Here is a 23,852-nt window from a genome sequence, read left to right on the forward strand (position 1 = left end):
GACTGGAGAGACCTTGTTCTCAGCTTGGCCAGGCCTCGCATCTTGAGCCTCGGAGGAGCATCACGGGGGCCTTGTCCACTCTCCTCTGTCCTGCTGACTTGAGGAGGGCCCAGAAACTTCCCCTGGAGGTCAGGCAAGGTCAGCCAGCAGCCACGGTTCAGAGGCCCGTGGGAGGGTAGGGGGCCCTGCCGGGAACACCTGGCCCCATGAGCATCCTTCCAGGGCCCACCTTCTGGGGCAGGCGAGGCATTCAGCTCAAAGAAGGGCTATCGGCTTGTTCCCCGCAGCGCCCAGGTACTGAGAGGAGGAGGTGGTGGCTGACGTGGCCACACTGCCAGGGGTCGAGTAGGCCGCGTAGAGACCGGTCACCTGAAGGTCTGGGAAGGACTGGTCGCTGCCACCAGAGACGGGGGTCAGGCCTGAGGCCCCTAGCTCACAGCCCAGCGGGGAGTCTCCGAAGGCCCCCAGTGTGTCCAGGCTGAAGCCTTCATCCTTGATCTCCTCCCAGAGGTTCCCTTCCAAAGACAAGAGCGTTCATGTCAAATGGACGGGAGTTCGAATCCCATCCTAGGGATGCAGCAAAGACCACGCGTGGGGCTTAAACTCACGGCATCACAGGACAGTAGGGAGGAGCCAGCATCCAGCCCTGGTCCTCTCCTCCCCACCCCCACATCCTTGGGAACATCACCACTGTCTCGGAACCTCGGGCTCCTTGGATGGAAGTGAGCTGATCAGAGAACCCACCTCCTAGAACTGCAAGGCTTAAACTAGGGGTGCATGGGAAGCACTCGGCCTGCATTAAGTGGCACCATTGTGGTCAAAGTCAGGGGACAAAAGCATGATTTCCTTTTAGCTGCACTGTAATCCGGGGGAGAGGCGGGGCAGTTCAAACATACCCATTTCACAGCTACAACTGACCTAGTTAGTAATTTGCTAACTAACTCACCTGCTAACTTGTCCCGTTCCCTCACTAGACATGCAACTCCTTGAAGGGCAGGGGATTTCTCAGCCCTTGGCGGGCTCATAGTAGGTGCGCCAGTGCATTGGTGGTTTATGAGGCCTCATTGAATCTGAACTTCCCTTGTTCATTCATTCATTCCCTGTGTCCTGAGGGTGACCATGTGGGTCAGAGCGTGACCTGGCATGAGGCTGGCACATGCAAGATGACGCAGTTTCTGACTGAAAATGTGGGGTCAGAGAGGGCTGGGTTGAAATACCAGTTCTGCCACATATAGCCGGGCAGCCTCAGGCTGAATGAAGTCTGAATGAAGAAATGGGACTTCATTCCTCTTGGTCTAAGTTTTCTCAGCAGCAGAACAGGAGTGTGAAATGGCAGTGGCCTCCAGGCTGAGATGGGATGATGCCTCCGAAGTGCTTGGCACAAGGCCTAGTATACTGTAGGTGCTAACTAAACACCTGCTGTAATTCCCTATGCTAGGCGCTTGGAGGTGTTTGTTGAAGGAATGAGAGGTGGGGTAAATGCCGAAGGCTCTCCTTTCCCCCAGTCTTTCTGGCTGCCTCCCTCCCTTCCGTTCCCCTCACCCCCTCCCTCCGGCCTCACCCTGCAGAGCGAAATCCATGATGCTGGGGTCCAGGGCATCCACCTCGGTGCTCACGTCGGTGCCGATGTTGATGAAGTCCACAGGCACACTTCCCACGGCGGGGTGGGGGAGGGGGCTGGGGCTCAGGTCTGGCAGGGCGTGCAGAGGTGGGGTCTGGGCCGGGGCCGGAGAGTCTGGGGCCAGATGTGCCTGGGGCTGTGCCTGGTGGTGCAAGGGGACAGACTGCAGGGAGAGGGTCATCAGCGGTTGGGGTGGGAGCTGCGAGACGGCCAGGCAGCTGTGGGCCATGGCCACCGTGGTGGCGTGGGTCGGCACGGGGGCCTCAGGCTCCCCCGGTTTGCCAGGGCGTCGGCAGCTTTCCGGCCGGTCGGAGATCAGCTTGTCCAGCTCCTCTGCAGGCAAGTGGGAGAAGTCATTCATCAGAAGCCACCCTATAGCTCCTGGGCCCCCAGCCCAGGCCTGGATTCAAACCCAGTGTTATCAGCTGTGTGATTTTAGCAAGCCTCTTGGACTCTCGGAACATCAGTCTCTTCATCTGTGAGACAGCCTCACACACTCTACACGGGGTCGTGGAAATGGGAATGAAATCACAAATGACATAGGGACTTGGAACAATGAGATGGGTCTCAGATGACACTGGCTCCCCTCTTGGGGACAGTGCTTTAGAGAATAATCCTATAACTCTAGGACTTCACTAAAACCTCATAACAGGCCTACAAGAGGGAAGTAAGGCAGAGATTACAAATCCCATGAGACCGAGACAAAAGTTATTACATACAGCGGGGCCTAGCCAGAGACATGAAGCATTGCTGTGGACTGAAAATTGGATCCTCCTCCCTCAGTGCTCTTCCATAGAAATAAGATGGAAGTTACTCAAAATTATTTTTAGTTGTTGGCTTGTGTTTTATTGACTGCAGCAGTTCTGAGACTGGACCACTAGGTCCGCACATGTTTTAGAAATGAGGACTCTTAGAATCTAGAAGGTGAAATGGCCCACCCAAGACCTCACACCAAATAGGTGTCAGGATGAGCCCTGGATATCAAACCAGACTCCAGAGCTCGCAGCCAAGGGCCTACTGGGTCCTGCTATGGTCCTGCTCAACTTATTGAACTGTTCATCTCTGAGCTAGACTCCCATCCCCCTTCACACCCAAACCTCAAGCGTGATGCTATCCACAGGGCCAGGCCAAATATTCCGAAGGCTGGCTGGCATTAGCCTCCCAGGTCACTCTGTCTATTCACATGTCACCTGTATATCCTCAGCTTCACATCTCTTAATTAAAAAAAAAAAAGCAGGTGTGATTTTTTTAAAATCTAAAGTAACTCATGAACAGGGTAGACAGTTTGGAAAATAGAGAAATGTGAAGAATATAAAAATTATCAGTGGTCTCTCCATTCACAGTAAAGATTTTGATATATTTCTTCTAGTCTCTGTGTATACATATATATTTATATCTATATAGATATACATTAATTGACAAATGGGTGTGGATACATATGTATTTTAGAATGTGACTACACTAGGTATATTGATTCATAACCTGCTTCTTCATTTATCATATTGGGAACATTTCTTTTTAGAGATAGAAATATTTTTGGAATACTAATACTTGCATGGTATAATATTATATCTATTTAATCTCCTATTGTAGGAAGTCTAGGTTGCTTTCTGTTTTTTACTATCAGAAATCACTTCATGATGGATAACTTTGTTCATAAACTTTTTACTCAAATCTTTGATTTCTTCAGCATAAACTGCCAGAAGTAGAATAAAGGAACCAAACTGGGGACCAAATTTGCAGAGTTTCGTGATATTACTTTTCCCTGGGAAAGTTTCACACTTTACATTCCCATCAATTGTACATGACAGTGCTGATTTCTCCACATCATAGCCCACACTGGGTGTTACTGTTTTATTACTTTTGGGAGTCTGTTCCAATATGGTAAGAAAGGTAAGGAAGCCTTGCTTTCCCATGGTTGTTTTGTGTGGCATGTCTGTGGGAGACACTGGGGCTGTTAGTGAGATTCTATACTCATTGCAGGATGGGCAGGGTGCAAGCGCGTGTGTGTGCGTGTGCACGTGCGTGTGTGTGCGTGTGGTGGGGCGCCTGGGCCTCACCGGGGTTGGCCATGCTCCGGTGGATGGCAGCCAGGTCCTTCCTCTTCCACTTGTGCATCTCCTCCTCCATCTTGTCGATGCGGGCCAGGTTCAGGGCCCACAGGCAGCCCTTGCGCGAGGAGCCGCTCATCTTGTTCTCCACCTTCTCAAAGCACTTGTTCAGGGACAGGTTGTGCCGCACAGAGTTCTTCCAGCCGTCAGGAGCTGTCTGGGGGCAGAAATGGGCCCATGGGAGACCTCTCCGCAGGGACCTCTCTCTAAACCCGGCTCCCTAGGGGCAATCTCAGACTTGGGCCTAGAGGAGTAGTGGGGACACTGTCCAATGCTTAACCTTGATTGGGAAGACGAGAGAGAGCAGTGAGGACTGTGGCAAACAGGAGGGCCCAAGGCTTCCAGATCTGCTCTTTTTCTCCTACTCAGGAGACAAGCAAGTGAGATGATGCTAATATGTGGGTAATTTGTCAAGAGTATTAAATGCCTATCATTTTTAAGTGCTCATACCTTATTGTAAGGTAACCAGACATTGCAATGCACCTCACACCCTCTTCGTTATACACACAGTTTCTCTGTGTTTACATCATTATATTTTACCGAGTCTGAGCTGAATAGCTAGACTGGCCCTCTAGCCTTTGCCCCCTGGGATGCCTGGTGAACTCCTATTCATCCGTCAAGGGCCCAGCTCAAATGCCGTCTTCTCTTTCTGGATTTCTTGGCCCATGTCTGTGTGAGTGCACATTGCAGGTGTCTTTGGACATGACTAGGGGACTAAAAGGGTGGTTTAGTTTGGCCCAGGTTCTAGCAGTGCCAGGGAGAGACCAGAGCCACTCTAGCCACCCCCAACCTGGCTGAGGTCCCTCACCTTGAAGTAGGGGAAGTGCTCCTTCATGAAGCTATAGATCTCGCTCACAGGCAGGCTTCCTGTCTTGCTGTTCTTCAGGGCCATGGCGATCAGACAGCTGGAGGCAAAATGTGGGGCAGGCCAGATGTGAAGGCATCTCAAGCTGACAGCCCAAGGTCCCCTCTGCCAGGAAGTTGGCCCTGCTTAACCCTGCTGGTACCAGCCCCTAGACACTCACAATGTTAGCTCTAAATACCTTTTCATGGCTCTATGTCTTTCCCACCCTCTGACCTCGACCTTGAGCTCAGCTATTGGTAACAATTTGAGAAATCTTGTTGTTTCCTCCTTTTACCCCTTTCTCGTCATTACTGGGCCTTTAGACATTAACTGGGCTGTTTAACTGCCTTCCCCAAATCTTGTGAAGTGCCCAATACTATTATTTGATGACCTTCTGCATTAGAGGGAACTGAAGCTCAGAGAGGCCAAGTCACTTCCCCAAGGTCACACAGCTAGCTTGTGAATGACAGAGTGGAGCACTGGGCTCAGGGTCTGGAGTGGGTTCTCAACCCTGGGAACTGACTGACCACATGACAATCCGTCCTAAGAATGGGTCCCGCCCGGGGGTTCCCAAAATCTTCCCCTGGGAAGCCTAGACCACCACACCCAGCTTTCTGAGGTGCCCTTAAGACAGCCCTCACCCCTCTCTTCCCCAAGTCCCCCCCACCCCGTCCCAGCCCTCCAGAACCTCACCTGTAGGAATAGATGGGCTTGGGATAGTGTTTGGGGTGCAGTTCCTGGGATGAATGCACAGCCATGCGGGGCTGGGGATAGGGAGGCCGTGCCCCAAACGGGGAGCCATACAGGCCCACAGGAGCACACTTCCCATGGGGGTGGGGGGGTGAAGAAGGGTGGCAGGGAGAGAGATGGTGAGAGAGAGCATCAGTCACTCACGATCACCCCGCCGTACCCCCATCTCAAAGACGCAGGGTTTATAGCCCTGGCAGACCATCTTGTCTCTGCCCAGCACAGGGTTTTGGGTGGAAATCAAATGAACAACCCCATGACATGGTGAAGAACATTCTTCTCATGTTCCAGGTGGGTAAACGGAGGCTCAGAGCAATCCTTAGCCAGCCCAAGTCAGGAGTGTCTGCCTCTGAGTCCAGGCCCACCCCAGCCCCCAGTACCTGCTGGACCCCTGGGGCTAGCGGGAACTGAGGTTGCGAGGCAGAAGCGTACAGCTGCGGTGGGCTCTGCAGGCTGGGCGAGGGCTGGCCCCCCACAGCGAACTGGTTCATTTGCTGGGGCCGGGAGAGAAGGAGACGGAGGGTCGAGGGCGACCCCGGCCCTGTGGGACACCGCCCTCGCTCCCCGACCCACGTGGGGGGAACTTACACTGGCTCCGTGGCTGGTCAGGGGACTCAGGCCCAGCACACCTTGGGGGGCTATGCCAGGTGGGCCTTGGAGCAGGTGGCCTGGGGTGGCTGCCACGTGCAGGTCAGCCGCCCTGGCCAAGGCACCTGGAAAGGGAAGCACAGAGATGCCTGGGCTGGGGGGTGGTGGCCGTGGACAGGGACAGCCCTGCCCCTGGGCACCTCCGGAGAATGAAGCCGTCCCCCACCCTGGGGCTCGGTGCATAGTCGATGCGTGGCAAACCACACCTCTGGATGACAGTGGTAAAGAGCGGGTTCCCACCTTCTCTTCTGCCAAGGATCAGCCCAGGAAAAGCAGATGTACCCCCCTCTCCTGTGCTGGGCCTGTGACAGGCATTGCTAATCTATCACAGAGTCTCGCTGCACCAGCCTGACTTTAGGTAGACACTGCCAATCAAGCAAAGCTGATGTACAAGATGATCCTGCCCTGGGGCCTTCAGCTCTCCTTTGAGCTCTGGCCGCCACCTGGGCTCGTCCTTTGTGCTTTGGTCTGTCTACTTTGTCCTTCCATCTCTGACCAGACCCTTAGTTCCCTGAGAGCTGGGACCACATTTTAAATAACTCAGTGCTGCAAACACTTTGCATGGTGACAGGCACGCAGGAGAAATGCCGTGATGCAGTGAAGGAAGCGGCTTCCTTACTTCACAGTTCCCATCTACCGAATGCCTACTGTGTGCAAGGTACTTTCTGCATTGAGTCCTCCAACACCCCATGAAGCCAGCTCTGTTATCTTTCATCGTAGGTGAAGAAAGAAATTCAGAGGCAAAGGCATCTGCCCAAGGTCACATAGCTGTCCCCTCAGGGTTCTAGATCAGGGATCAAGAAACTATTGGCCACCAGACCAAATTGGCCCACGACATATTTTTGTAAATAAAGTTTTATTGAAACAGAGCTACAGCCATTCATTTACATATTATGTATGGCTGGTCTTGCACAGCAGTGACAAAGTTGAAATGTTTCAACGGAGACCATCTGACTCAAAGGGTCTAAAATATTTACTGGCCCTTTACAGAAAAACTGTGCTGACTCCTGCTACTGATGTTTTCAGTTCAGTTCAGTTGCTCAGTCGTGTCCGACTCTTTGCGACACCATGAATCGCAGCACGCCAGGCCTCACTGTCCATCACCAACTCCCGAGTTTACTCAAACTCATGCCCATTGAGTCGGTGATGCCATCCAGCCATCTCATCCTCTGTCATCCCCTTCTCCTCCTGCCCCCAATCCCTCCCAGTATCAGGGTCTTTTCCAATGAGTCAACTCTTCGCATGAGGTGGCCAAAGTACTGGAGTTTCAGCTTCAGCATCAGTCCTTCCAATGAACACCCAGGACTGATCTACTTTAGGATGGACTGGTTGGATCTCCTTGCAGTCCAAGGGACTCTCAAGAGTCTTCTCCAACACCACATTTCAAAAGCATCAATTATTTGGTGCTCAGCTTTCTTCACAGTCCAACTCTCACATCCATACATGACCACTGGAAAAACCATAGCCTTGACTAGACGGACCCTTGTTGGCAATGTAATGTCTCTGCTTTTTAATATGCTATCTAGGTTGGTCATAACTTTCCTTCCAAGGAGTTAGTGTCTTTTAATTTCATGGCTACAGTCACCATCTGCAGTGATTTTGGAGCTGTAAAAAAATTTGGCCAAGAACAAGTTGTCCAATGAAAGAAATACTCCTAGGCGATAAGTTTTTAACTATGGGTCCTTTTAATGTACTGCAGTGATTGTTTTTCTTCTTAGGACACACTTTCTGTGTCCCTAAACATTTAACCCACTTGCCATGACTGCAAACTGGCTGCCATTTGCTGAGTACCTACTGTGTGCTGGGCCCTGTGCTCAGTACTCCTTAAACAAATATTTGTTTATTTATTTATTTGGCTATGCTGGGTCTGAGGTGCAGCACACAGGATCTTTAGTTGCAGCTTATGAACTCATAATTGCAGCGTATGGGATCTAGTTCCCTGACCAGGGATTGAACCCAGGCCCCCTGCATTGGGAGCTCAGAGTCTTATAGCCACTGGACCACCAGGGAAGTCCCTGTGATACTTTCTTTAAAGAAGTCAAAGTACTTAGAAAATTTTTTGTGGTAACCATTTAAAAAAATTGAAGTATACGCCATGGAGAAGTAAATTCAGCACCACCTTGAATAACATTAATATTAAATCACATTCTTCTAAGGTTCTCTTCTGCCTTAAGACTGATATTAACTTCTGGGACTTTCCTGGTAATCCAGTGGTTAAGACTTTGCCTCCCAATGCATGGGGTGTGAGTTTGATCCCTGGTCAGGCAGCTAAGATCCCATGCGCTAATCCCACAATATTACTTCCGTTTTAGGTTTTGCTTTTTGGCCGCCAAAACCCAAAAAGCCAAAGCATAAAGTGGAAGCAATATTGGAACGAATTCAATAAAGGCTGAAAAATCGTTCACATAAAAAAATCTTCAAAAAAAAATTGAACTATAATTTACAATGCTGTGTTAGTTTCAGGCATACAGCAAAGTGATTTAGTTTTATATATATAAACTTTTAATGTATAATCTGAAAATCTTTTCCAGATTCTTTTCCCTTATTGTTGTTTAGTCGCTCAGCCGTGTCCGACTTTGCAACCCCATGGACTGCAGCATGCCAGGCTTCCCCGTCCATCACTATCTCCTAGAGTTTGTTCAAATTCATGTCCATCGATGATGCCATCCAACCATCTCATCTTCTGTCACCCCGTTCTCCTCCTGCCCTCAATCCTTCCCAGCATCAAGGTCTTTTCTAATGAGTCAGCTCTTCGCATCAGGTAGCCAAAGTATTGGAGCTTCAGCTTCAGCATCAGTCCTTCTAATGAATATTCAGGACTGATTTCCTTTAGGATGGACTGGTTGGATCTCCTTGCAGTCCAAGGGACTCTCAAGGGTCTTCTCCAGCACCACAGTTTGAAAGCATCAGCCTTCTTTATGGTCCAACTCTTACATCTGTACGTGACTACTGGAAAAACCATAGCTTTGACGATACAGATTTTTGTTGGCAAAGTGATGTCTCTGCTTTTTAATACACTGTCTAGGTTGATCATAGCTTTTCTTTCAAGAAGCAAACGTCTTTTAATTTCATGGCTGCAGTCACCATCTGCAGTGATTTGGGAGCCCAAGAAAATAAAGTCTCTCACTGTTTCCATTGTTTCTCCATCTATTTGCCAGGAAGTGATGGGACCAGATGCCATGATCTTAGTTTTTTGAATGTTGAGTTTTAAGCCAGCTTTTTCACTCTCCTCTTTCACCTTCATCAAGAGACTCTTTAGTTCCTCTTTACTTTCTGCCATAAGGGTGGTGTCATCTGCATATCTGAGGTTATTGATATTTCTCCTGGCAATCTTGATTCCAGCATGTGCTTCATCCAGCCCAGGATTTAGCATGATGTACTCTGCATGTAAGTTAAATAAGTAGGGTGACAATATACAGCCTTGACGTATTCTTTTCCCAATTTTGAATGAGTCTGTTGTTCCATGTCCAGTTCTAACTGTTGCTTCCACCTGCATACAGGTTTCTCAGGAGACAGGTAAGGTGGTCTGATATTCCCAACTCTTTCAGAATTTCCCAGTTTGTTGTGATCCACACCGTCAAAGGCTTCAGTGCAGTCAGTGAAGCAGAAAATGTTTTTCTGGAATTCCCTTGCTTTTCCTATGATCCAACAGATGCTGGAAATTTGATCTTTGGTTCCTCTGCCTTTTCTAAATCCAACTTGTACATCTGGAAGTTCTTGGTTCATGTACTGTTGAAGCCCAGCTTGAAGGATTTTGAGTATTACCTTGCTAGCATGTAAAATGAGTACAATCGTGTGGTTTTTTGAACATTCTTTTTGGCATTGCCCTTCTTTAAGATTGAGTATAGTTTCGTGTGCTATATTTCGTGGACTAGATCCTTGCTGTTTATCTATTTTATATATAGTAGTGTGTATATATTAGTCCCAAACTCCGAATATATCTCTCCCCTTCCACCCTTAACCCAAAGTACTTCTAAAGAAGTAAAGGAACTGAACTTCTGTAAAGAGTCAGACAGCAAATATTTTAGGCTTTTGCCAGCCACAAGATCTGTCTTGTCTGTTTTGTTATAACCTTTGAAAAATGTAAAAGCATTCTCAACACAAGGGCCATACAAGAACAGGCCATGGGCTGCATTGGCTCCCAGAGATGGTCGTTTGCTGACTGCTCTAGGTGTTCCAGATGTCCCGGGGTGAGGGGAGGGGCCGTCTTTATTCTTTGCTGAAACCTGAGCTCACACAGGGCCTGGCACACCATGATGAGCAAAAGAGCGAACCACATCCCTCTGGGGAAGGGAGAATGAGTCCCATCTTACAGAGGCAGAAACTGAGGCCTGGAGAGAGAGAGAGCGAGCCTGGCCTGGCCACAGCTTCCCCGTGGTTCACGGAAGCATTCGCCGTTGCCCTTCCCTGTCTCCCCACCCTGCCACCACCCCGCCCCACCCTGTGCCTACCTGGGTGCGCATGTGGTACACTGGGGCCGCCCAGGTCCACACGGCCGCTCGCCATCTGCTGCAGCCTTGGCACATCCACGGCCGTGAGCCACGACAGAGACTGCAGGTCCCCGGGAAGGTCATCATCGCAGGTGGTGGCCAGGAGCCTGCAGAGAGGGGCGGGGAGCTCAGGCCAGCTCCTGGGGCTCCTCCACCTCTGCAGTCACCCCAAAAGCTTCTCACCTCCCCCAGGCCACCTCATCCTCCAATCTGCCCATCCCTAAGGAGCCCCCTTTAGCAGCCAGATTGCACATCCTCAAACCTTCTCTTCATTTATTCACTAGACACATCTTACTCAGGCCCTACCCCAAATGATAAACATTAGTGTTTGTTAAGCACTTACTATGTGCCAGGCACTGTATCAAGCCCTTCCCAGGTATTAACCCAGGGAACACCCCCAGTCACCTGATGAAGCAGGTGTTATTATTCCCATCTCATAGATGGGCAAACTGAGGCTCATAGCCCCGAGTCACTCACCCAAGGCCAATCCGGAACAGGAAGTGGTAGGGCTGGAACCCCAGCCTGAACTCCTCACCATGACCCCAAGCAGCCCCTGGAGCTTTCAGTTAGGATACATGCCCCCCACAACTCACCCAACACCAGAGCAAAAACATTTCTTTCTATGCAAAGAAAGAGTATCCATCAAGGATAGCAGGCAAGTACTCCCAATCTGGGGTAACCATGGCTCCCCAGTGTCCTTCAAGTGCTCACCCCACACCTCCAGGGCCCTGGACCCTACAGCACCATCCTGTCTGGGTTATAATGTACTGTGTCTGCAAACCGGCCAAGAGCCCACGCCAGCCCCACCACACGCCAGGCACTTTCTGGTCTGTTGACCCGAGGCCCACCGTCCAAATTTTAAGCTCCAAGTTTCAAAAATAGGTGTCCTGGGACCCCAGAGAGAGAGAGGGGTGCAGCCTGGGGTTTTCTCGTGCACGGGACCGTGGGCCCAGCTCGGGCATCAGCCTCCACCCCCTCCTGCCATCTGCATGGCCCCCCTCAAGCGGCTCTCTCTCTCCATCTCTCTCACTTCCTTGTGTTTTAGGGCCACAATTAGTGTTGCCATGGCACCGGCTGCTCGGTTGTCGCGGGGCCTGGGCCCTCAGCCCACCAAGCTAGCATCAGGTGACTGCCCAGCCGCCCTGGCGATTGGCTGCCTCGTAGGAAAACACAGCCTGGAAACGATTTGAAAACTCGGCCAGCCCGTGTCGGTGGCAGCAGTTGGCCCGGCTGCTGTCCCCTGGAGGTCCATTGTGTGACAAACGACTGTTGCCCCCATGGCACGTGGCTCCCATTGTCCTGTGGTCTCCCTGCAATTGTTTCTACAGCCCCCCCCCCACACCCCCGGCTGCTGCCCATTCGACCCGCTCATAACTCATCTGGATGAGTGACAGCCACGGGCCAGGCCTGGGCGATGCCATCTGTCCCCTCGGGCCCGTGGAGACCATGGGGTGAGGCTGAGGGCTTGATGTGCCGCTCACCCAGGTCCCCTCCTCACCCCGTGGCTGGCCGACCTTCCAGCCTCTGGTGGTGGGAGCCCCACCCCTGCTCAGTAACCTGCTGTGGCTCCCCAGTTCCCTTACGGCTCTTCCTGGCATCGTCCTTGTCTCCTCCTGCTCCAAGGAGGATTGGAGGTGAAGCTCTGGTGCAGGTTTCTCAAGGTGGGGGCCCCACCAGAGCCCCCTGAATGGTAGCATGGGGCTTGTAGACACACCAGGGTCCTGGGCATCACTGTGGGGCAGGATCTCTGGAGGCAGTTGAATCTGTTAGGTGATATGTTATTTAAGAGCTTGGACTCTGGGTTCTAATCCTGGTCTTCATTTACCTGTGTGCCCTTGGGCCGCTGACTTAACCTCTCTGAGCCCCAGTTTTTTTGATCTACCAAGTTGGTAGACTTCCCTGGTAGCTCAGTGGTAAAGAATCCACCTGCCAGTAGAGGAGATGAGGGTTCGCTCCCTGGGTAGGGAAGATCACCTGGAGAAGGAAATGGCAACCCACTCCAGTATTCTTGCCTGAAGAATCCCATGGACAGAGGAGCCTGGCGGGCTACAGTCCATGGGGTCTCAAAGAGCCAGACATGACTTAGCAACAACAATGGTTCCTATCACACAGAGTATGGTCAGGATTAAATGTACTGTTGCATGAAAAGACTTGGAACCATGTCTGACTTTGCTGTCATTAATATCAACATTAATGATAATATTAGCCAGGTCCCCTGGACTTCCCTCAATCTGCCTGCAATGCAGGAGACCCAGGTTCGATTCCTGGGTCGGGAAGATCCTCTGGAGAAGCAAATACTGGGTTATTCTCCAGTTACACTCCAGTATTCTTGCCTGGAGAATCCCATGGACAGAGGAGCCTGGCGGGCTACAGTCCACGGGGTCGCAAGAGTCAGACACGACTTAGTGACTAATCCACCACAGGAGACTGAAAGTACATCAAAGCTTTGGGCTCTGGGGTCACCCAGACCTGCCCCTGTTGCTGCTACCACTAGCGGCTTCCACTTACTGAGTGCTGCGTGTGTGCTTTGGCAGGCCCATTTTACAGGTGGAGAAGCTGAGGCCCTGAGCTTGTTTCCCCGAGTGAGAATCACAGCTGTCCAGGTGGTAGAGGCTGAGTTAGTGGTGCTCTTCCGAGCAGTCTTTCCTCCTTTTCCTGCTGCTTGAGAGCCCCGTCAGGCTTCCCCGGCCCTCACAGCAGCGCACGCCCGCCCGCCCGCCCGCCCCCGGCCCCGCAGTGGCCCGGAGTCGGTCCTGCCCCCACGGCGGAGCACAGTCCCGCCCCTGGGACAGGAAAGCCCTTTGGGCTCTCTCCCCCACCCAACTGCGCCCACCTCTGGAGGCTCACTTCAAACGCTATCTTCTGGCTTCTTCACGGCAAATTCCCTCTCCTCATTTTACCCACACGGAGACTGAGACCAAGAGGAAGGAGGCAGTTGGCGCCAATGTCATCCTCCAGGAAAGGAGCAGGGCAGGGACTCCGGGCTCGCTGTGTGGGCCCCTTCCAGCCCAGGGGCACCTTCCCCTCCAGACCCCAAGCTGCAACCCAGACCCCAAGCTGAGACCCCCTCTGCAGCCTGGGTGGGTAAGTCCTGCCCTGCCTCCTCTTTGCCCAGATCCCTCGGCTCACTGAGGGCTGGCCCCAGCCATCAGCCCAGGTCTCAGCACTCAGCGGAGCTACTTCAATGCCTGCTCGGCCAGTCAAACAGGCTGACCCCAGGCCACCGACCCAGAGAACTGGGTCCTCTGCCTCCTTGAGCCCTTGAAACAGCCTCAGGACAGGGACAGGGGACAGGTAGCCCCACTATACAGATGGGAAAACCGAGGCCAGACCAGTGAAAGCAAAATCGCAGCCAGGACTTGAATCTGGGTCTGTCTGCTGCATCTCGGGCCGTACCTGCGGCACCACAGGCAGAGAAGCCCCGTCCTCTGGGAGAGATGCCCCCACCCCGAGTCCGGGGCTCTCAGCAGGGGCCGTGTGGACCAGCGTCACCCAGGAGCTGGTTCCACTGCAGAGTCTAAGGCCCAGCCCAGTCCCTGGAGTCTCACACTGGGGCTGTGGGACCCTGGAAGCTGTGCATTAGTGCCTCCCCGAGCTCTAGGGGGCGGGGGGTGGGGGACAGCCCCGAGGGGGTGTGGCAGGGGCTTCACACAGCTCAGGCTTTGATTGGACAGATCTGGGTTCGAGCCCTTATGACCCCCTGTCTGTGCGACCTTGAACAAGTCACTTGAGGTCCCTGAGCCTCCATTTTCTCATCTGGAAAATGGGAGAGGAACAGACCACTTCTCCCTGGGCTTTTGAGGGCATCAAGTGAGACAGTGTGTGTTCAACTTTCTGCACAGGTCTGACCTCCGCCCTCCCTCCTTGGGGGCTTACTGCTCATTCTGGGGGCGAACAGCCAGACCCTGCTCCCCCTGCCATCTCCGGCATCCCAGAGGTTGTCTGGTCCTCCCTCCCAGTCAGGCCAGAATGCCAGCCTCCGTGTGCCTGGCATGTGGCCTTGCCAGTTTCCTGCGATGGCTGTGGATGCCCGGAGCTGTGCTGGAGTCTGCCAGCCCTGAAGCCTGGCTCATGTCCTGTTGCCCCGTAACTTGCCTGGCTCCAGGCACCTCTTCACCGTAGGTCACAGGAACCCAGAGGTGATGCTCTGGGGCCTCAGTGGGAGTGTCCCATCTCCACTGCCCGGCCTGGGGCCCTGACCATCCCTGTTTCCGTCTCTCCCACTCTCCTCTGCCCCTGCAGACGCACACAGCCCCTCTCTACGGTGCCGTGTGAGGGCCCCCAAAACCTCCCCCTCACCCGTGCCTTGAGTTTCCTCATTCGAGGTGCCCCCAGGGGCCTACTTCCTGCTTAGTTCTAGAGAACTTCAGGTTAAGTGGCCTCAACCATGGGATCCGTGGCAGTTGTGACAAGAGAAAGACTTTGTGGTTTAGGAACCACTATGACTTCTGAGCCACAGGCCCTCGGAAAGGCACTGAATTCCCCAGCCTCAGTTTTCCCACCTGTAAAATGGGCACAAATGATAAACAGAGCTGCAGTGTCTTATACCGCGCCCAGGACTGGCATGTCAGCGTAGAGGTGAAGTGGCTTGTGAACTGTCCTGCCATCTGCGAGGGTTTGGGATTATTGCCACGAGTGAGTGTGTGTGTGAGCCTGTGCCAGTCTCTTGAATGGGTTTCTCGTCTGCTGGAAAATGATGGAGGTTCGCAATGCAAAGAAAGAGGCAAACCCAGTTCCATCACCCTGGGGTCTCTCTGTGTCTTTGGGTGAGGAGGAGAGTATTCTCCCGAGTCACCATGTCACTGATGCCTGCCCACCTGGGGTCACCTCCAGCGAAGGCCACAAGGAGCATGAACCTGCAGAGACCCAGCTCCTTCCTCTGCCCCCTCCACTCTCCACCCCCGTCCTGTCTCGCCCCTGCCCTCTGCTCCAGCTCTCTCCCTCTCCTCCCCAGCGTCTCTGTCTTCTCGGAGTGCTGTCTGTCCCTGGGTCTGAGGGGCCCTGTGATGAAGTCCTGGCCCCGCTGCTCCTGTCTGGTGACATCGGACCTGCTTCCACACCTTCTGAGCCTCAGTTCCCTCCCCTGCAGAGTGGGGTGATACTGACAGAGACAAAGAGCCCATGAGAGGCTCTTGGTAAACCTTTACCATCTTCCTGCAGTCCCTTCTCTCTCTGACCCAGCATCCAGGGCATTCCCCCCCCGCCCCCATCTCCTACAGACTTGTCTCCCTGCCACACACTCACCCACCCATCATTCCTGCGTCCCCACCGGAGGGCTGCCATTGAGCCAGGCTTTCAGGGGATGTGGCTTCCCTGATAGTTCAGTTGGTAAAGAATCCGCCTGCAATGCAGGAGATCCCTGTTTCGACTCCTGGGTCAGGAAGATCTGCTGGAGAAGGAACAGGCCACCCACTCCAGTATTCTTGGGCTTCCCTTGTGACTCAGCTAGTAAAGAATCTGCCTGCAGTGTAGGAGACCTGGGTTCGATCCCTGGGCTGGGAAGATCTCCCAGAGAAGGGAAAAGCCTGGAGAATTCCAGTTGGACATGACTGAGTGACTTTCACTTTTACTTTTTGGGGGATGACAGCAGTTAACCCACGCACCTGTGCTCAGGTAATTCCCACACATCCAGTTTCCCCATCTATAAAGCATTACTGGCTTTATATATATATAAGCATATATAGTTCCCTCAAGGTCCCACTTGCCCTAGGACTCTAAGAAGGTGGAGTAGCACCCCAAGGTTAGAAGGTGTGAACCCCAAGACAGGCCGGCCTGAACACTTCCTGACTGTATGACTGTCACCAGCCCTGGGACTCAGTTTCCCTATGTGTAAAGTGGGAAGAATAATAATAGCACCAACCCTAAGCGGGCTCTCGAGAACACACTGAGAGTTCATCTAAGCATCAGATCAGATGAAGCATCTAGCTTTCTGCCAAAAAAGCAGGTTAAACCATTAGCTCAGGGGCTCCAAAGGGGACCCCAGGCACTGCATCCTTCTCAGACCCAGTGGGGGAAATTTGGTGCCAGCAGGGGATCCTCATTAGCGAGTGGAAAGCTTTGGGGTCATAAAGAAGACAACCTAGGTAGCACTCCAGAGTCCCCTTTTGAATAAAAGTGTTCCCTCACAGCTCTCCACCCATGCAGGGGGCAGTCTTTCTTCTCAAAGCTCAGCCCCACTCATCTTATTCTTATTAAAATACACACACGCACCCCAGGGGGTACCATCACTCCCTTTCAGAGACAGGAAAGGTGAGGCCACGCCCGGTGAGCTGGCCTCAGCCGCCTCCTGGCAGTGGCCCCAGGTACCTGACCCCGCACCTCCCGCCTGTGCCTCCTGGGGCCTCAGTTTCCCCATCTGGAATGTTGAAGTTGAGCCTCTCTCATCTCTGTGGGGCAGCCACTGGGACACACAGCTTGCGGGGCCCGGAGGACTATAGAGGTGGGCAGCCCAGCTCTGCCAGCAAGTGGGATGCCGAAGGGTACTGACCCATTACAAGGGGGTCACAGCCTGGAGCGTCTGAGAGGGGGCAGACCCCGGTTAGGAGCCAGGTGGTACCCGGGAAAATCAACATCAGGATAACCTATTGTCAGCGCAACAGTGCGTGTGTGCATGTTCAGTTGCTCCGTCGTGTCTGACTCTTTGAGACCCCATGGACTGTGACCGCCAGGCTCCTCTGTCCATGGGATTTTCCCAGCAAGAAAACCGGAGTGGGTTGCCATTTCCTTCTCCAGGTGATCTTCCCAACCCAGGGATCGAACCCGCGTCTCCTATGTTGCAGGTGGATTCTTTACTGCTGAGCCACCGAGGAAGCCCCAGTGCAATAGCAGGGCTGCCGTTTTTCAAGTGCTTTCTCTGTGCCCATCACTTCACATGTGTTCCATGTGTGCCATCATGCGTTTTTGCTCTGAAGCCTCTGGGCTTCTCAGAAGGGTCGGGCCCTTTGCTAGGCTAACTTCTGAGCTCACTGCACCTAGAAAACCTGGGCCCAGGGCTCCTGTGTTTCTCTTTTTGTAGCATTTCTGTGTAGTTGGTTGTGAGTGGAGGCCCTGGGGTCCACCAGGCTTGGCTTTGAACCCCACCCAGTCACTTAATAGCTGTGAGATTTGTCTGCAGTCATCTGCCTCTCTGAGCCTCAGTTTGCTCATCTGTAAAATGGGGGTGCTAACACCTGTACCCATCTCATAGGGGTTTGTAATGACTAAATGTAGTTCAGGTGGGACACCCCAGAGCACACATCAATCTGCATGGCGTGCTAGCAGTTCAGATTGGCATACACCTCCATAGCAGGGTATGGACTCAGCGTGAAGCAGGCTCCATGGGGAGGGACACCACAGAGTATCTGGCACTTAGGAAGCATCTGATTCATTCCATAAATACCTCCTGAACTCCTACTTGCCAGGCCCTGGCAGGCAGATACAAAACTCCCTCTATCCAAGGAAAGAACTTTCTAATTGACCTAGGGATGCAAAGGAGGAGAGGTCTGCCCCCTGGCATGCCCACCTTCCTGCCAGTCCAGTCAGGTCTATAACTCCCTCATCTCCTGCCAGCCTGTGGAAAGGCTGCTTACAATACCCATTCTGCAGATGGGATGACTGAGGCCCGGAGAGAGGAGGAGATACCTCTCAGCCACACAGCATGTCAGCAAAGGAGCTGGGATTTAAAGCACCCACCCTGGAGCCTCTTCACTTGGATACTTTGCCAGCCTGGCTGAGCTATATCAAGTTGTAAGCAAGAAGGGCAAGCCCTATTCATGTTATTTTCAGAAGGATCAGGCTGCAAGGTGCCTCCATGGTGCTGGGGCCACTGGTCAGGGGGCCCTGTGGTAGCCCTGGGCAAAGAGAGATACCCCTGGAGCCCACGGCTACTGTTCTGCACTGACCAGGGGGCCAAGCTGAAAACATTAATGAACAGTATCCTTCATCAATTAGCTATGTTCATTGATCCTTTGGAGGGACGGAAGATGAGCCAGGAGAGCGGGGCCTGGGGTGGGTGAGCCCCATGAGACCTGGATCCCAGTCCTGGCCCCGCTCCTAATGGGGGGAAGGGGGGTCCCTGTGCCGGTGACTCACTGCCTTTGATCCTCAGTTTTCTCATGCACAGAACAGAGGTGATGGAAGGGCCTGGCTTGCTTCCTGGCTCAGGTTAGGTAGATCACAGCAGGGCACGGTGCAGTGTTTGGCTCAAGTGCTAGGCACATGGGTGTGGAAGGGATGGATTTCATACCCAGCATTCAAAGCAGCTTTTCAAAAGGGGCATCAGAACCTGTCACTGTCCTTAAAATCCATTAGCGTAGTAAGAGTCAAGCTCCTTGCCATGATCTGACCCTTGGCCATCTCCTCCCCTCTCCCCTTTGCTCTAGCAAACCTGCTCATCTTTCAGGTTCCCCAAACATTCCATGTTCTCTTTGCACATGCTGTTCCCTCTCCTGGGAATGCTGTTCCATGCACTCATTCACAGCTAGCGCTTTCTTTTGCTTCTGGCCACAGCCTAACAGTCCCCTCCTTTGAGAGCTCCTCCCTCATCACCCCCATCCCTGGTGGTCCTTGCAGTGTTGTGTCTGAGGAATATTTAACATTTTGCCACGAGATATTTACTTATACATGTTTCCAGTCTTTCCACTCTAGGAGGGCAAGGACAGAGAGGCCCTCTGCTGTGGTCAGCAAATGACCTGATTTTGTCATCACTTGAGCACGCACCTTCCCTGAGTTTCTCTGGATGTGCTATTTCTCGTGTGATACTTATCCATTCATCTCTCCACCTAAGGCATATTTGTAAAATATCTCCTGTGTGCCTGACAACTGATTCACCAATGAGGAAACCACTGTGCAGAGAGGGCAAGACTTTTGTCCAAAGTCACCTCCTTTCTTAGGGGAGGGACTGAGGGTCTGGGGAGTCAACACCCTGTATAAGCACCCTGTGGGCATTTATTCCACACTTGTTGGAGTAGCAAAAGGAAGAGGGATCACCCCCAAGTTCAACCCAGTTCAGCTCCAACACATCTAACATTCCTCAATTTCTATCCCAGCTTAGACACCACCTCCGCCAGGAAGCCCTCCCAGACCAGCCCACTATCTCCTAGTCCTTCCATCCCCTGGAATGACTACTGTTGCTAGCATCTACCCTGGCATAGACTCCTGAGCTCACTGGTTTATTTTAACCCTCTTATCTACCCCTGCCTTCTCAGTCCAGTTCAGTTCAGTTCAGTCCCTCAGTCATGTCTGACTCTTTGCGATCCCAAGGACCGCAGCACGCCAGGCCTCCCTGTCCATCACCAGCTCCTGGAGCATGCTCAGACTCATGTCCATTGAGTCGATGATGCCATCCCACCAGCTCTCTCTCAATGCAGAGCCCACATTTAATCCTTTATTTCCTATCTTGGGGATTCTTAGAGTTGATATAGCAATTGTGCAGTGGAAGGAACAGATGTTTGAGGTTTAAATCGTATCTCAATCCCTTTGTAGCTGTGTGACCTTAGGCAAGTCACTTCAGGTCTCTGTGTCTCAGTTTTCCCACCCGTAAAATGGAATCAGAATTCCCACCACAGAGGATAACTGTGAGGATAAGATCAGATAACGTCTAAGAAACGGCACGAGGCAGCTACTCAAACCACATTTCTCTGTTTTCTCCTCTGGCCTTTCATTGTTACTAGGAGGGGTTTGCCCAGAAAATATTGTCTCTGTGGGGAGACGGATGGGCAGAGGCACGTCTGTCTGTCCATCCGTCTGTCCACTACGATTGTAACCAGGTTTTACCTGCCTTCTGGAGATGTGGTTAGTAAGAGATTGTTACATCATTACTAACTGTTCTTGTTTCCGATCCAACCTTTACACAAAAGGGATTAGCATTTCATGGAGCTGTTTATTTAGCGAACACATCTTTTGTAAGATCTTCTGTAACCGTTTACAGGAATAAGAAAATCAAATGCCGTTGTAGCAAGCTCAGAAATTCCCCACTGGGCCAAGAGGGAGCATAACATGCAATGATTTGATTAGGAATTTGGAAAAGAGACTCTTTCTTTTCTACAACTTGGCTTGGGACTTGGTGCGCGTGAGTGCTGGGTGTATGTTTCTGGGGGTAGAAACACAAGACCTGGAAGGGGGACTGCACCCCAGGAAGGTTACCTCTCTTCCCTTGCCCTCAGGTAGCCTGATGAGCCCCTGGCCTCCCCCGAACACCCAGAAGGGTGAAAGTTTGTAAAGATGCTTGGATGGTCACTGCCGGATGGAGCACCCCCCACCCAAGGAGGTTACAACCGATGAGCAGAGCCATTCTGGAATGAGGGTAAACCATCCCCCACCCTCCATGCAGTGGGAGGCTTAAGAGGAAAGGCAGGTGGTGGCTGCTCGCCCTGGTCCACAGCACAGGATTTTGTCATCACTTGAGCACGCACCTTCCCTGAGTTTCTCTGGATGTGCTATTTCTCGTGTGATACTTATCCATTCATCTCTCCACCTAAGGCATATTTGTAAAATATCTCCCGTGTGCCTGACAACTGATTCGCCAATGAGGAAACCACTGTGCAGAGAGGGCAAGACTTTTGTCCAAAGTCACCTCCTTTCTTAGGGGAGGGACTGAGGGTCTGGGGAGTCAACACCCTGTTTAAGGCTCTGTGATGATAACCACTGAGCGGCATGGTCCCGGGAGAACCTGAAGTTCCAAGGGTCAGCACCCTGCCTCCTCTGGCTTCTCTGGGCCTGTTTTCCAATCTGTAAAAGGAAGTTGTTGGATCTGATCTCTAGAATAAGGAGTTAGCACACAGGAAGTGCTTAATACCTCTCCGGGTCTCCTGCTACCCCGAAGAGAGTGGATTTCCAAGAGTGTTGAGCCAAGGGGGAGACCAGCTAACCCAGGCTGAGCAGGAACTGTTAGCCGTTGCTCCGGCGGTCCCGGCTGCCTGCATCCCTTGGCCCCAGGCGGACTGGGATGCTGTTTGCCAATTTGCTGTCTAGGCCCAGCCTGACTCCGGACAGCTCCCTGGGGAACAAGGCAGCTGCTGTGCCCCCAGCCCCCACCCGCCCTTGCACAGCCACTGAGAGTTAACGGCCAAACTCCGCCCCTGGGGATGGAAGGGCAGGCGCTGGGTGGGGGGCTGCAAGGGGGCTGGAACCAGGCTCAGAGTCACTCCCTGGAGAGGCGGGAGGGGGAATGGGAAGCCCATAAACTTCTCCTGGGCTATTATCCCGGGAGAAAAATGGGAGTGGTCGGAGAAATGGGAGTGGGCTGGGGGGAGTCGCTATATAATCACAAAAGCTCCCCTCCATGAGAAAGCACCGTCCGCGGGCCTGGCTGAACACCTTTTCGAGATGGATGCACAGGCTCCTCCCAAGGACCTGCGAATCGAGTCTCACAGCTCAGCGTCACAGATGAAGAAACTGAGGCACAGAGGGGGCAGTGGCTTGCCCAGGGTCACACAGCCATGAGGTGGTGGAGCGACTTGCTCTGTTCCAACCCCCCGTGCTCCCCTCCAGTGGGGCATGGGAGTGGCGGCCGTGGTTCCCTCTGAGTGAGGGTTTGAGTCCCCACGGTCCCCATAACTAGCTGCATCATCTTGTTAAGTCTTGTTAGTTTAATCATCTTGTTGGTTTCATCTGGCTAAGCCTTGGTTTTCTCATCTGCCAAATGGGCCCAACAGTGCTCGGTTCAGAGGTGACTGTGGCACAGGGCAGGCAGGCAGGTACTAAAGCGTTAAGAAACCGTCAGCTATTATTATTGTTGTTGTTGTTATTCTGCCTTCTGTTTATGCTGTTTAACATAAGAAAACATCCCTGAATCCCTATGAAAAGGAAAGGCTGACCCCTTCAGGATTTCCCCAAGATCATATAGCAGGCAAGTGACAAAGACAAAATTGTCATTTAATCTAACAACTCTATGCAGTGGGTACCGTTTCTGTGCCCATTTCATGGAGGGGGAAACTGAGGCTCAGAGAGGTCCACACAACCAGAGAAGCTGGGATTCTGACCCCAGAGCCAAGCTCCTGACTCTAGTGTTGCCCCCACTAGAGGGTTTAAACCTGCCAGGGTTTAAACCCTTTCAGCACAGGAAGCCCAGAGGTCTTCTTTGGTTGTCGGATCTTGGGGAAAGCATTCCACTTTTCTGAGCCTCGGTTTGACCACCTGTATTATGGGGGCTCATCAGAGCAGCTCCTCAAGCTGGGCATACAGTAGGTGCCCACAAACTGCTGTGTGCCTGGCACACCTCTAGGCCTCCAGCCCCACCCACAGCAGCCTCTCAGCAAACCCTTGTTTGAATGCATGGCCTCATTCAGGTCTCTGAAGGCAGTCTCCAGACCCACAGCCTCTGGAAGCAGTCGCCCTCTAATTGGGGTCTGTGGTCTTCCCCAAAGGCACTGCTGGTGAGTTGCAGCGGCCCCGGGAGGCCAGACAGCCCCGGGGTAAACAGGGCTGATCCGAGGTGACAGCCTGCTCTTCTCAGGCCAGCCCCTGTCCTGCCCCCACTCCCTCATCTGGGCCATGCCCCCTCCACCCCGGGACACAGGGCACTTGTCTTGGGGGCGGGGCACTGGGAACCGGACGGGCCTTCAGTGGCTCACGGGGGAGAGAGGCTGAGGATTCCTTCTTTTTCTCCTCCTCCCTCCCTTCGCTGATGACCTTGAACAAGCCCTTTCTCCTTTCTTGGGGGACATTTCCTGGAGGCCTGTTAAGCCCACTGGAGGAGAAGCCATAACTACTGTGGTCATCTCAACATCCAACCAGATGCCCAGTCTCTCTCTCACCCAGGAGGGGACTGAAGACTGCAGGCTTTCCATGGTCCCACTGCCCCCAAGCCGCAAGTCACACACCCTCAGGGAGACGCCACCTTTGAGACCAAGATCGAGTTCACCTGCAGAATCACAGAACCGAACGTAACCGTAGTTCTTGGGCAGTTTCAGAAACCATCGCCAGTGCATAAACACTTCAAACAATTCAAAAAGATGTCATTTGTTATTGTCGAAGCCCTCACCTGTATTCCTGTGGAGAGGGGTGGTGATTTTGCCCTGAGTTTCGAATAATTCCTGACATCATGGATGAGATGTCACTTTCTATCATCTCCTTGGGGAAAAGACAAGCAGAAAACAAAACTTCCATCAGCAACGATGTGGACAGGACGGAAAACTCATAGTTTTCCCACAATTCAGAAGGCTAGAGCTCAACCAACAGAACACTTGAAAAGTACTAGAGGATTCCTGGGAGTCACAAGTCACTGTTCCAGGGCAATTCTACAGGGTTTTAGAAGCAAATGAAGAGAATGGAATGAAATTTCAGGCTCTTGCAAATTAATGGGGGAAGGGCAAAGGAAGTCTTTAGAAGCCAAATGTCAAGTTCTGGAAAACGTGTACTTGCAAAATAGGAATCAGAAAAACCTGATTCTCTTCCAAGCCTAGTATTGTCAG

General features: G+C 52.5%; 1 protein-coding gene across 1 annotated transcript; it reads right to left on the reverse strand.

Moving 5' to 3' along the window:
- Positions 1-23,508, reverse strand: FOXN4 (forkhead box N4). Its single transcript, XM_065904384.1, has 9 exons — positions 23,423-23,508; positions 10,423-10,568; positions 5,912-6,036; positions 5,704-5,817; positions 5,270-5,397; positions 4,541-4,637; positions 3,682-3,889; positions 1,562-1,954; positions 1-515 (listed from the first exon to the last, which is right to left on the reverse strand). The coding sequence occupies exons 1-9, from the start codon at positions 23,506-23,508 to the stop codon at positions 256-258; spliced, it is 1,557 nt and encodes a 518-aa protein (XP_065760456.1). The 3' UTR covers positions 1-255.
- Between the last annotated feature and the right edge of the window lie 344 nt (positions 23,509-23,852).

The sequence above is a fragment of the Muntiacus reevesi genome, chromosome 13 (assembly GCF_963930625.1).
Source record: "Muntiacus reevesi chromosome 13, mMunRee1.1, whole genome shotgun sequence".
Taxonomy (NCBI): Eukaryota; Metazoa; Chordata; class Mammalia; order Artiodactyla; family Cervidae; genus Muntiacus; species Muntiacus reevesi.